This window comes from Numenius arquata, chromosome 8 (genome assembly GCF_964106895.1).
Source record: "Numenius arquata chromosome 8, bNumArq3.hap1.1, whole genome shotgun sequence".
Classification (NCBI taxonomy): Eukaryota; Metazoa; Chordata; class Aves; order Charadriiformes; family Scolopacidae; genus Numenius; species Numenius arquata.
The window spans coordinates 50,588,740-50,602,714 of NC_133583.1; the positions used below are offsets into that span (position 1 = coordinate 50,588,740).

At 44.9% G+C, this 13,975-nt stretch overlaps 1 protein-coding gene across 2 annotated transcripts in view; it reads left to right on the forward strand.

The window, feature by feature from the left end:
- Nucleotides 1-13,975, forward strand: part of DMAP1 (DNA methyltransferase 1 associated protein 1) — a 34,749-nt gene that overhangs the window by 2,522 nt on the left and 18,252 nt on the right. For both annotated transcript variants that reach the window (XM_074152096.1, XM_074152095.1), the window contains exons 3-8: nucleotides 826-917; nucleotides 1,561-1,756; nucleotides 6,047-6,205; nucleotides 7,340-7,507; nucleotides 8,508-8,693; nucleotides 11,604-11,675. In XM_074152096.1, coding sequence (XP_074008197.1) covers nucleotides 826-917; nucleotides 1,561-1,756; nucleotides 6,047-6,205; nucleotides 7,340-7,507; nucleotides 8,508-8,693; nucleotides 11,604-11,675 — 873 coding nt within the window. The remainder of the gene's footprint in view (nucleotides 1-825; nucleotides 918-1,560; nucleotides 1,757-6,046; nucleotides 6,206-7,339; nucleotides 7,508-8,507; nucleotides 8,694-11,603; nucleotides 11,676-13,975) is intronic.

Here is a 13,975-nt window from a genome sequence, read left to right on the forward strand (position 1 = left end):
GATACCATAAACAAGTATTTAAAAGTAGTGATGTGGCTAGTAGTTATAAAGAAGGCTAAATGCTCTGCACTACTCGGTAAACTTGGCCTGCTTAAATAAAGCATAGCTTGTTAATGTGGCTGTTACTGTATCTACCTTAATCCAAAGCTGATTACTTTATAAACTTGTATATGTGATATGAGGCGGACTGTGTCTTAGAAACCGTAAGTTCTGACAAGGTTTCAGGGGCCAGATTGCATCATCTACCCTGAATTCCTAATATGAAGAAACTATGTCAAAAAAAAAATTATTGCTGTATAAATGGGAGAGCGGAGGCAGGAATGGGGATTTACTTTTGTACATGATACCCATAGTTTTGATTTGGGGTTACTGCAAGGGCTTGATCACAACTGGTAAAAAAAGTTTCTGCAGAACAAAGTGACAAAAACTAAGAGAAGGTGGGAAGACGTTTCTTATTAGCTTCTCTAAAAGGTAGAGAATCACTTAGTTAAATGCATTAATACCTTCATGTAAGGACAGTGCTTACCTAGTAAAAAAAGGCTTAATGCACCAGCCCCTGAAAACCACAGCCAGATGTTCAACTTGGAATTTAAGTGTGTGTTATCAGCAACAAGAAGTGTCTGAGTACTGGTGAGTGCTATCACTGAAAGTGGGCACGTTTTGTCTGTCAGTGTCTTCCACTGGGAACAGGCACTTTCCTGGAGAAATTCAAGGTGCCTAAAAAGAGATAAAAGTGAAAAGCCTCACAGGGTGCCAGGTTATGTAGTTTAATGTTCCCTCAGGGTTTGCTACTTCTAAATCTAAAATACAATTATTTCGTTTCAGAAAAAATCCAAGAAATCTTCAGAGACATTGACGTTTAAGAGGCCAGAAGGAATGCACCGAGAAGTTTATGCACTCCTCTACTCTGACAAAAAGTAAGTGCTTATGGTCATCTGTGCAGGTTGTGGGGTAGCCTGGGCTTTTGGTGGCAGGGCAGCCTCCTCTGGAAACCACAGACAGTCTTACTTCCCACATTGATTCCCCTTTGTGCATGGCCCATGCTGGTGCCCTTCTCTTTCTCTCTTAGACAGTCATGGCCCACGTCTGTCTTCTCTCTTCTGAATTTGGGGGGTTTGCTCTGCATAGGAGATGAATTCGGTACAGGCACGATAGTCTAGTGCAGACAAGGCAGTGTTCTTACCCTTCTGTATCTAATTCTCTTTTATTCACAACTGGGAATAGCACCTGCTTTTATTTCTGCAAAAAGAGTTCTGCTGGAGCCTGTATTTAGCTTGTTATGGATTGTGCCCTTGCCCCAGGGGTCTTTTGCATAGTTTACTTTCCAGATGGTTCTGTTCAAGCCCATCCGTGCCAAGTATTCTGTCCTCTGATGTGGGAGTATTCTGTCCTCTGGTACAGTCTGGGAAGTGCAAAACCTGGAATAAAGCTTAAACTCAGCTTTAAGCATTAAGCAACTAAGCATTGTGGTGGCAGATCCCACTCTGAGTCTGAAATCTCTTTGGGTTTGTCCTGGGCTGCCTCTTGCTTCTTGTCAGCCAGTTTTTTTCTCCACTACAGGGATGCGCCTCCCCTGCTGCCGAGTGATACAACTCAGGGTTATCGAACAGTCAAAGCAAAACTGGGGTCCAAGAAAGTCCGGCCTTGGAAGTGGATGCCTTTCACCAACCCAGCGAGAAAAGATGGAGCAATGTTCTACCACTGGAGGAGAGCAGCAGAGGAAGGGAAGGACTACCCTTTTGCCAGGTTCAATAAAGTAAGTGAGAGCACTTTCAAACAAAAGCATATAAATAGCAGCTGGAAAATACCCTTCGGTCAACTTCTTGAATGTCCAGACAGGAAGTTGGTTCTTTCAACAAGTGAAGGCTGAGTTAGATTTTGCAATTTTAAATTGCAGTGTGGCCTGCAGCCATGTGACCACAGGCTATGATGTCTCCAAATCATTCAAGCTAAGTGGGCTCAGTATGTGGTTAGAGCTTGCTAGAGCCCTCTGTGTTTCAGGTGTGCAGTCATTGATTTGGTAAGGAGGCACTCTGCCATATAATTCAGTTCCTAACCAATATCCTCCCCCTGATTAAAGGCTTTAGATAGTAAAAGATACTCTATTCTGAGTGAGTCTTTAAAGTCATAAGTCTTGTTATTTTGCCCAGTATGAAAAAAATCGCCTGAGCTTTGTGGCCAAAAAGCTGGCTTGTGGCCTCTTGGCCAGTTTCCAGCACAGATGCTGAATTACATTGCGTTCCCTCTGAAATTATTCTTGTGGTATCAGTGTGGTGCAGTACCCTGTTCTTTGCGTCTCATATTAAATTGTCATGGTGTGTTGTTGTAATCTCCTGCTGCCTTTTGTCCCAGATGTATCTGCTTTGAGTGGTTGGTGCTTTCATGTGTATGCACAAAGAAAACTACATCAAGATTTATACTTCAAAGTCAGGACCTCCAAAGTTAGGAAGGAGCAGAGTTAGGGTGCCTCCATAATGTAATTTAAACCCCTTCATGATGCAAATCTGAAAGGGGGGAAAAAAATGTGTGCTAACATGATTCCACAAAAGCTCTGCTTGCATATAACTGTATACAACATTTTAAGTTTGTAACCCACAGAGCATCAGCTCTAACAAAGCCTGGCTTCCTGCAGAGTTAAGTGGTTGGTTGACCTTATATGTTAGAAGGCTCCAGCTCTGACTGATGCTTTTCGTCTTGCTGGGACATTGGTAAGAGCCTCCTGTGGTATCTCTTCTCTGATGTCTAGGGTGGAAGTCTGAAGCGTGACTCACTTAGTCAAGGCACCTACCCAGCTGTCTGAGTGAAACTTGGGGAATGTAATTGTCTCTAAGACTCTACTGCTGTAACAGTTTTTTGGCTGAGTTCAACTGAGTTTATCAGAGAGGGCCACACATGGGTGTTGTAATTATGCGATTCTCGTTTCCTTAACTTTATCGTGTACTGTGAATTGACAGACAGAAGAGCCTTCAGCAAGGCTGCAACCTTTAGATTAGTGGTACAGACCTCTGCCATCTGCACATGCACAATTACATAACATTATGAGCAAGTTTTTACCCTTGTGGATCCATAGTTGAGGGGGTAGAAGGCACTGATGAGGAGTTTTATTTACTTTTCCAGTCTCTTCTGTGGGTTCCTTCTCATGTACTTGATACCTCTGCCCAAATCTCTTGCTGCCCTTGGCATAAGCCCATTTTCCTGTGTAGTCTGTCCTATTGGGTGCTCAAGCTCTTTAACCTGGCTCCTGCATCACTGCTCAGTTGCTTTGCCTTTTCTCTGTGCTTCCGGTCTCCAAACCAAATCCCTCCTCTTCATTGTGAGATCCAAAAGGTAAACTTACGTTTCACAGTGTACACTGAGTCTTGATCCAGGGTGTGAAATAGGAATATAAAAGCAGCTTCACTGGTGTCAGAGCAAAGGCCTCTCTCAGTCGATATTCTGTTTCTGGATACCATTAGTAAAGGCTTAGAGCATTTTTTTCTAGCTTCTGGTGATTTTTGGCTTAAGGATTTCTTAACTTGGAATTTGTGTTTAATAATTCTTGCTAGGTACGCTCAGAGCAGAAAGCTGCTTTGTGAATATCCCGTGGTAATGAGTTCTTCAGGTTAATTTTGTATGGTGTGCAAAGGTGCTTTCTTCTCTTCATTTTAAACTGTTGCTTTGGGGTTTTATTTCATGCTTCTGAGATGTTGTGTTACATGATGCAGTAAATTGTCCTTGCTGTGTACTGGGTGTTCTGTAATTGGACATACATCTGCCCTTCTGTGCCCTGTCTCATCCTTGTTGTTCTCAAATATAATTTCTTTTGAAATGGGTGGACTAGGAGTGAGTGTTTCACTTAGGGAAGCATGGCAGGTTTGTACATTGGCTGTGTTTCTCTTTATTTCCCTGATAATTTTTACTGCTCGGTTCGTCTTTTCACCACTTCTAAGCATTGTGCTGATGTTTTTACAGAACTGTCTCATGGCTCCAGGATTTTTCCTGAGCAGCTTCAGCTAATTTAATGCCCATCATTGTGTGAGTTTATAGTGTGAAATGTAGGACTGAGAGGGGTTTTCTGGGCCATTGAATTGTCGTCTTGGCTCTTTCGGGTCCTGCACCATCCAGTCCCTTTCATAAACTGATCAAGTTCCTTTTGAAAAGCACTTGGGTTTTCCTGCCCCTGTGCTTCCTTGGGAAGCTGTTCCAGTCTGTCTCTGCTCTATTTCTCATTTCCGTGTTAAATTTTCCATGTTAAATTGGCATTTCTTTGCAAGCCAATTTCTTTGTCCTTATTTCAGTTGTTCTTTTCTTCCCATGGGTATTCCTTTCATTACATCTAGCATACTTGAAGCCTGCAGTAAGATTCCCTTTCAGACTTCCTTTGCTGGGCTCCTTTCTCCTCCAATCTGCTGTGGGAAGACAAGCTCTCCACCCCATTACTCATCCTTGTTGCTCTTCTCTATACTCGTTCCCATTTCAGTTCATTTTTCCTGAACAGGGGTCAGTAGAGCTGTAGTTGGTATTCCTGCCAAGGTCTTGTGCAACTGAAGCTCTGCCAGTTTCTGCTGGAAATCCCTTTCTGGGGGTCATATTTGCATTTGAACTTATAGTCTTCCCGTGGCTGGCTCAAACTTTCCATCTGATGAGTTCCCACCTTCTTACTGCTCAGCAGTTCTCACCTGAGCAGCCATGAGTGGGGCTGAGGAAGTGTTTTGGGGACTGCTCTTTGTTCTTATCCCATTCTTTTCTCTGATCAGACATCTGCCACCTTCCCTTCCATCCACTGCAGAGGACCCTGCTGGCTCTTTTCATGTATGTGTGCTACTTCAGAAAATATTTTATTTTTCTTGATGGACATAGGACATCCTTACTGTGTTTAGTAGGATGGCATTTCTCCTGGTGGAAGTGGTAATTGAAGGTTGAGGTGTAGTGAAGAGAGATGCTTCACCTTTAGGTGAAGCTCCTGTGTCTAAGTGATGGAAGAAGGGCAGTAGACCTGAAGAGGCTGGGATTTGAAGGCTTAGAAATACTACTCTGGGCTGTGTGGAGTTCATGAGAATGACTCTTCTGGTGTAGGATTCGGGATGGCATAGAGGTGTTGAAGCATGTGTGCTGCTCACATGCACATGATGTTTTCTTGTGGAGACAGGACTTCCTCAGGCTGAGCAAAGTTTCAGTGCAGTGGTGGGGGGGTAAGGGAGGAAAGCACAAGCTTGTTTGCACTTTTACTTTACCATGTGCTAGGCCTTCCCCTAATAAATCAGGTATTTTTACGGTTCCTTTAGTACTCATGTGACACGTGTTCTGGATAGAGACCTTGCAGAGCAGTTCTGGGCTGGGAACAGTGGTGTGGGTTTGGCCGTTTAGACACCTGGGACACTCAGAGTTGGACTGCCATTTGGCCCTGTGGCTCTTTTGGAGAAAGGGTGGATAAGGAAGGGAGGAACAAAGTTGTTTGTCGAGTTTGTGGCCCTCAGTTGTACAGCACCCAGCCTTTCAGATCTTCATGGCACTGTCTGCACCAAACATGAAAGAAGTGGGTTGTGTATCAAAGCAGAAGGTGTGCTAAATGCTAGGAACTGACGCTCCTTGCCTTTCCCGTTCTTCCCGAACAAGTGGGCATGTCCCAACCCAAGTGGAGTCAACTGTCAGAGCAGTTTATGTCAAGGTATTGGTGCTGCTATATGGGAGGAATGCGGAGAGGCTGGCTGATCCTTGGTTTCACTGTCACGTTAGCCTGATAATTTTGAAACCTGTTGTCAGGATGTGGGTTGCTGACCTCTGCCTGTGTCAGCCACCTGAAATAGGTTTCAGCCTCCCAGGCAGTGTTTCCTTGTAGGTTCCCCAGAACATCATGTTTGTGGCCCTGAGATCACACGTTGCTCCTTACCAAGTCCTCTGCCTGCTCCTCATTTTTCCTACCAGCACCCATGCTCAGGGTCCTGGCAGCACCCTCCTGTCATTGCTCTGCTCTTGTTCGTGGTTCAGGTATCTCAGCCCTTACCAGCTGTCAGCGAGAAGGACGGTACTGCAGGAGAGCTACCATGTTTTTCTTTTCTCTGCATAGACAGTGCAGGTACCTGTCTACTCAGAGCAGGAGTACCAGATGTATCTCCATGATGATGCGTGGACCAAAGCTGAGACAGACCACCTCTTTGACCTGGCTCGGCGTTTTGATCTGCGTTTTGTGGTGATCCATGATCGCTACGACCACCAGCAGTTCAAGGTGAGTCCAGGGGGCCAAGGCGCTGCTAGCAACCTGCTGCTATGGCACGTGCAGGGCTTGCTGCACTGCAAAGACCAAATTACCCTTTATATCAACTTAATTAGGGGAAAATAATGAATTATTGGCAGCAAGGAATATTGAATTTCTAGCACAGGGCATTGCTGCTTGCTTTGTTTCTAATTAAATCCACTGTGACTTGTGCTCATTCCCTGTTGTGTTTTATTAGAAAGTTAGAAGGTTTGCCCCTGCCAGGAGAACAACTTATTGTTCCTTGAAGATAAGGCAGCTGGGGAGTTTGTTTAGCTGAGCAGGATAGGTGCCCTGGATTTGAGTCTAGGCTTGGGGAGAAGGATCTGCTAATGATTTCCAGGGAGTGAGATTTTACCCTAGTGCTGCTCCTGACTTGTGGTCTGACCTGGTACAGGTTTCTGTCATCTCTGCTGTGAAGCAGGGACCATCAGTGGTCTGAAGATGCAACTCTGGTGTCATGATTGTAAATCTCCTGTAGCTGCTGTTTCCATGCCTCCTGGTGACACAGGGGAATGATGTGACTTACAGAACCACTCCAAATGTGGTGCTTTTTGTTGCCCTCCAGAATGCTCATGTGAAGAGCCTGTAGCAAAGTGGAATAAGAGTCTGCCCAGCTGGGCAGCCCAAACATCTTCGGTGCTTGGAGTAAGGCAACGCAGCTCAGACTTCACGTAATGATGGGCAACAAATTGTTGCAGCTGGTACCTTCTTGGTTATGGCTTGAATGGCCATTGTCTGGAACAGCTCAGGGGAGGCCTCCTGTGCGTTTGTCACAGTTTTCTTTTTACAGGTTTTCTCCTCTCAACTATCTTGCATCCTTTTATCTCAGAGTGCTTCACTGCTGTATTGTCTCTAACCCTCAACTGTATTGTTGGACTCTGGTGGGTGCTTTAAAAGCAGTACCTGTGAACTCATGACAGTTAATTCACACAGTTCACTGAGAAATTCCCCCATCCCTGTGGTTCCACTGGGACTGGCAAGGCTCTTCCTCCCAGGCAGTGTGTGACATGCTTACACCCTTCAGCCAGTGGTCCTGAGCTGGCTACTGCACAAGGTTTTGCTTGGTTCTTCCATAATGCTGTGTTCCTGTAATATCTTCCATAGAAAAGATCAGTGGAGGACCTGAAGGAACGATACTATCACATCTGTGCCAAGCTGGCTAATATTCGCGCAGCTCCAGGCACAGACTTGAAAATCCCAGTCTTCGATGCTGGCCATGAGAGGCGAAGGAAGGAACAACTGGAAAGGCTGTACAATAGGACACCAGAACAGGTAACTGGGGGAAGAGAGCAGCACAGCTCCAAAAGATTTATGATAAGTTGAATCAGTAGGTGGATGAAATAGGCCAGAGGGTAGAAAAGGGAAAGAAAGACTGGACAAGAAAAGAGCAACACCCAAGTATTGCTTTTGTTACTGAGTTCATGTCATTTTTAGGGATACAAAAGGACAGTAACTGAGAAATCCGACTGTGCAGGAGAGAGGGCTAGATGAGCAGAGTTATGATCTCTGGTAACTGCCACCACCTTCTCTGTGACACTTACTGTACTAGTTCTCTGAATAGAAAGAAATTCTCAGATCAGAGTCCTTATGAGTCCCTCAGTCCCATGGAGAGAGAATTATTTCCTTTAGAATAAAAATCTTGCCAGAAGACATCAAAGACTGTAAATCTGCATGTTTAGTTCTCCTCTTTTTTGAAGTTGTGTAAGACTCCCAGGGTTTAGAGGTTAAGGAGCTGTTGTCCGTCCCCCGTCCTCCCCCCACCCGCAAAAGCCTGGGAGAGAGCATCCTTTTCTGTTAGTAGTTCCCTCTAATGACAAGTTCATACGTGTAATGAGTCTACTTGTCCTTCCCGCATTGATAGGTGTGCTGATACTAAGCATAGCTACTCTAGGTTCTATATGCTATGTCTGGGGAGGGGTGCCGGCTTTTCCCAACACTGCATTTGCAACTACAGTATATTTGGGCTTTTTTACCCTTCTATCTGTGCTCTCGGTCTCTTTGTCTGGAGGTGGGATTAGTCATTTACAGATGCTGCTGAAGGGCGCATCATGGATGTTGTGATACAGTACGTGCCAGTTTGTAGACTGGCATTGTCATGGATGCAGGGTAAGGCTGTGGAGCATAACGTGCTCTGCAAATCCAAGATATTAGACAGGGGAGCTTAAAGTCGTTCCCAGGCTGGCACAAAGCAGATTTGTTACCGGTAGATGGCCCCCTTGCCTTGCTCGCCTCCTCTGCTGCTCTGATTGCTTTTACGTGCTCTGGTCTGCAGGTGGCAGAAGAAGAATACCTCATCCAGGAGCTCCGCAAAATCGAGACCAGGAAGAAAGAGAGAGAAAAGAGAACCCAAGACCTGCAGAAGCTCATCACAGCTGCTGACACCACCACTGAGCAGAGACGTGCTGAGCGCAAGGCTCCCAAGAAGAAGCTGCCACAGAAGAAGGAGACAGAGAAGCCTGTAAATATTTCTTTTTCCTCTTTTTTTTTTTTTTTTTTTTAACTTTCCCCTTCTTATGCTCTGGCTGGTAATGTGTTTCCTTCAGCAATCCTACTGGGATCAGGCCCTCAGCTCTTTTTGGGGGAGTAGCTGCTGGCTGCCTTCTGGCAGATGCCTTTTCGGTTATGTCTTTCAAAAGGCAGATAGGTCCAAGGCAGCCATTGTCAGAGTCGTCTGGTGTGCTCCCTGTCTCTCTGCCATTTGAAAAATGCCAGTTTAAGTCCTGTTTCCCTTTCCCTCTCTGAGAAATGGGATGAAATGATGCCAGCCATTCATGCCTCATGGCAAGGAGAAGTGTCTGTCTCCTTGCTTCTACCAGGTGCATTCTGGTACTGCTGTGCAGGGTTATCCCACAAAGCCGTTGTCTTTCACCTGCCTTCTTTTTCTAGTCCAGGTTTCCCTTTTCTTCCCCAGTCCTGGGTCTCAGCAGCATCTCCCCAAGCTCAGTACATGCCCCTTTCCTGATCCTCAACTGTGATCAGAGCAGTCCTGCTGGGGGACTCTTGTATTCCAGGAGCTATTGCTTCTTATTTCTCCCTGAGCCAAGCCAAAGTCTAAGGAGCACAGAACACAGGTTTCAATTTGCATTTGATGTTACCTCAATTTCCCATTCTGGAAAGAGGACAGCATGGACTGAACTAAATTCAGCACCTTCAGTAGGAAAGGGCTGTCACAAAATCTCAGATGTTTCCAGTGAGTCCCTGGGAATTCCTGTCCCTCCACCTTGTGAACAGAGAGCACTTGTGTCATTGTCCTCCAGAAGAGTCTGTGCAGGGAGTGGAGAGTGAATGCTAGACAGTTATTGCTCGATGAAGTGTGCCTAATGGTTACCACTTCCTTAAAACATTGTTTTGGTCGCCCCCCTGCCCCTCTGTGTAATTAATGTAATATCACAGGATGCCCTGTGCATTGAATTCCCTTGAGGGTTGATCTGGTAAAGCTCAACCATAGCTGGTGTTTCTCCCTCTTAAGAAAGCAGCTCATCCTTGGTGGTAATAGAAAAAGGGTGGTGATGGAGAATGAGGCTGGAAAGATGCTGAAGATGCCAAGGTGAGGGAGTCCAACCCTAAATATTGCCTCTTGGCTGGTGCCTGTCTGCAGGCATATAGTGCATAGGCACGCCAGCGTGGACAGAGAAGCAGTTTCTGTTGTTGCAGTAGCATCATTTCAACCATGACAGAGTCCATTAGGAGTCAATTACCAACTATAGCCGGGAAATGTTAAGAAAAAAATTGCATTTTAACTAAGAATTTGAATCGGGAGCTGCATCAGCATCATTTCAACAAAGGAAAATCATTTACCAAAGAGTCAATTGAGGTTGAAGCGTTTACAGCATGTACAGGCACGCAAGGCAAAAGAACCCATTTAATTGCTTATGCGCCGAGTGCAGTCAGAGTTGTCTTGGCTCAGCCAACGATGCTGATTTCCCCTCACTGCTTGTGTCAGGGTGGTCAGCAACAGGCTGGGGGGCAGAGTTCAGGGGGTCTGAAAGCCAGCCTTCATCCAAAGGAATCCGAGAGGGTTGGTTTTTGATTGCAGCCTTCTTTGTCTCTAATAATCCAAGCAGGAGGCTACATTCTACCCAAGATCAAAGCAATCCCTACGAGTTCATGAGCCTTCTTGGTAGTTAGGGAATACTTTTCCCACCATGATCACATTTAGAAATCTCCTCCTGGGGCCTCTGTTTATTGGATTGACCAGAGATAACTGAAAAAAATCTTAATGCCTGGCCATGCAGAGCGGTTCGCAAGGTGCATCCTCGAGACCATGACATAGAGATAGCTGATAGAGATGTGAGAGTCATTGGCAGGGCATTTGAGGAATTGAGTCACTGTCCTTCAGCATCTCTTATGATCTTGGGGCAGCCCTGGTTGTCTCAGCCCTGTCTGGAATGAACAAAGAGTGAGCCGCAGAGCCTTTCTACAGAGAAATGTGGGAGCAGCAGGCGAACACCATCTCCAAAGAAACTGGGAGATTTTAGGTAACTCTTCCTTTTGGAAAAGCGTGATTGAGTATGCGTTTTGCAGAGATTGTGGCTATTGTTAAATTGAATCATGAGTATCGCTGCCCCATTCAGTGCACTGCACACCATTCAGTGCACAGGGCCCTGCAGATAGCTTGGTTGAATCATTTAAAAGTTTCTGCACCTTGTGCTTTGCTCAGCAGCACAGATTTTTAAGGGACCGCATTTGTGGTTTTTTTTTTTCCATTTTGTTGAAATGCAACTAAATGCTCTATTGTCCAGCAGCAGTAACATTAGAAGTTTGCTGCCTTGCATTGCTCTGCTTAAAATGTGAAGTGGGGAAGAAAGAAAACTATCTAATGAGTGGTCAAATGGCAACGTGTATAAACATCAGGCCTCCCTGGAGGGGTGCAGTCTTTACGTCCTCATCAGTGGGCGCATGTCCGTACAGATCAGAGGTTTCTCAGCTCATTCCTTAGAGAAATTGCAATGAAAAGCCAAGATTTGGGGAATTACTGGGCTGTTTTAATCAGTGAAATGGCCCTAAGTTAAATAAGGATGATATTGTGCAAATGTGCATATGTTAGTATAAGGAGTAGCATTTAGGGTTAGGGTTTATGCTTGTGTGGATGGGTGTAAGGCTCTGTGTAGAGCAGTGCATTTAAATCAACCAAGCAAAAATGCTCAAGCTCTCCAAAGATACATTGAGCTGGAGTATTTTTCTCAGTGAATTGCTTGGGATTTTCCCACTGAATCCCGTTGCTTGGGATTTTCCTCTTGCCTCAGCTCTGACATGTGGCTGTGGCAGGTGGTTCTCTGTCATAGGAAACAGTGTTTCCCCTTCAGATAGTCTGTATATGAAATCTTGTGTTTCCTCCATCAACACATCCTGTTTCGATCTCTTTCAGGCTGTTCCTGAGACTGCTGGCATCAAGTTTCCTGACTTCAAATCTGCAGGTGTCACGCTGCGAAGCCAGAGGGTAAGCTGTTGTCCTGGTCCCTTGGGACGTCTGTTAATGTCTTTCAGTCTGCCTGTCTGTCTCCTCATCTGGTCTCCTTTTATAGCTAAAGAAAGTCAAGTTCTTGCCTCTAAAATAAGAAAGGAATTCCATAAATGTGGAGACTCAGAAACCTGGAATGCTAGCTCTGTGCAAGCCAGCTCATTGCCTTGCAGGGGCACCTGAGCTTGCTGATGCTCGTTAGTGGTGTGTCTGCTCTGCTGTTAGACACACGTGACAGACCCAAATGGAGGTGACTAGTCCAAACAGAGCTCCCAGCCAAACCTAATAGGCCTCATAGAGCACGTGTTAATAAATGAGAGGTGCTTTTAAGAACTGGATGTTCAGGTTGTGACTTGAAAAGAAGAGAGACACATAAATGCATACAATATTTAGCCTTATTGCCATTATCTTCAGAAAATATTTGGGGAAAAGCTCCTTTGTTCATTCTGTTGCACAGATACTCCTGAGAAAAGAACTTTCTTGCTGTTTTATGATGCCTGTCTCTTAGCGACAAGTTTTGGGATACTGAGTCAGTTAAACCTGCCTGGCCAACTGTATGTTTTCAGAGGGGTTTTGATAGAAAAATCCTATTTGCCCAGTATAAGTGCTTTTTTTTTTTTTTTTTTTTCTAGCCAAATAAAATAATCCTTAGTTGCTTTATTGCAGCAAAGGTGGAGAAGTAGGTTCCTTGCCTGGCACTCTCACTTGGTGTAGTAATTTTCTAGGTCACTTTTAAAGAATGTTTTACGGGACGTTCGTTTGATGTCAGAATAGTTTCAGATCTTGCTGGGAACGCCCTGGGGCTGTTAACAGAAATGTGTTTGGATCAGGCTGCTGCAACGTACGGGTGCATGTGCACATTAGAAGTGGTATGGTCCAGCAGGGTCAGTGCTGGTGGACCCCTTTAGTGTACAGGTGTCACCATCTGCAGGCTACCTGTTTGAGTGAGGGGCTACAGCCTTGAGGAATTCACAGGCAAGTGACAGGAAGACTGCAGTGCATGTGTTGAGATTTATGGAGATGTGGCAGATGTGTTCCCCAGCACTAAGATAAATAGAGTAATTTATGGAGATTGATTTGGATTTTGAAAACTAATAAGTGATGGTTGATCTTTTCTATTTTTATACACCCTCTGGAAGAGAAGCTGAGCAATAACCTGTCAGTGATGGAACCATCTGGCAAAGCCGGCAGGCTTTTCGTGTGCCAAATGGGCAATTCAAATCCCAGCCTTTGTGAAAACGGTTGCTACATGCTTCTCCCTGTTCTCTTTAATCCTCACAAAATGCGGTGATAAGATGAGGCACAGCGGTCTGATTCAGCAACTTTCAGCCCGCAGTATCCAGTTTTTAAAACGGGAGCTAATAGACTCACTTGCTTCACATATGGGTGATGGGGAGATTAATTACATGAGGTCAGTACGGGCCTTTTGAACTGGTGAGAGAGACTGAAGTGTGAAGTGGTCTAGAGTTGACAATCCGTGCTAATCTGAATTATTTCGCTTGTGGGATTTATGTGGCAAACCCTCTAACACCAGTGGTGTGGAATTGATAAAGGTGGGAGCCAACTAGGACTAAGTGAGGAATTGGGAAGCTGTACTGGAAACTTGTACTCTGGCAACATCCAGCATAAGATGTTTTGCCCTGAGTTTTGCCCTTTCTAAAGGCTTGGGACATCCTGCAGTAAGTTCTTTTGCCTGAGGACCGAAAGGGTTCCTCACCTGGGGGCTTCTATTGTCCTCTTTTATTTTGTACTTTGCTACCTTGCTTTACGCCTTCATAGTTAAACGAAGTTGGATTTTGCACTGAGATCAGGGACGCAACCTCTGTCACGTGTGAAAAATGTACCATATCATCCCCAGGATAATAGTGCTTACTCTTTGATTAGAGAGATAATTTGTTTTTTTCCTCAGGATTTACAATTAGTCTGAAAACTTGAGTTAAAATTAGTTTATAGAAATGAGTCCTTGAAAAAGTTAGCAATCTGTATTGAACTTAATTTGTTCCCAGTAGTTTTTATGACAATAGCCCTGGCTTTTCAAATTCCCTCTGTTGTTAAAGCTTACGAAATCTTATGCACAGGCTGAATTTGAAGACTTCCTCCCCTCTCTCTCCCCCTCCCCCAGGATTAATGGTCACTTACGACCATTATTCTTCATAACTGAAAGTTTCTCCTTCAGCAGACGCTGAAGAGTAATCTTCTCCAGTGAGTTCCACAAGCTGCCTTCTATCACAATGGCTTCAGTCTCCCATTGTTCTCCATGGGGCTGTGGCCACAGGCAA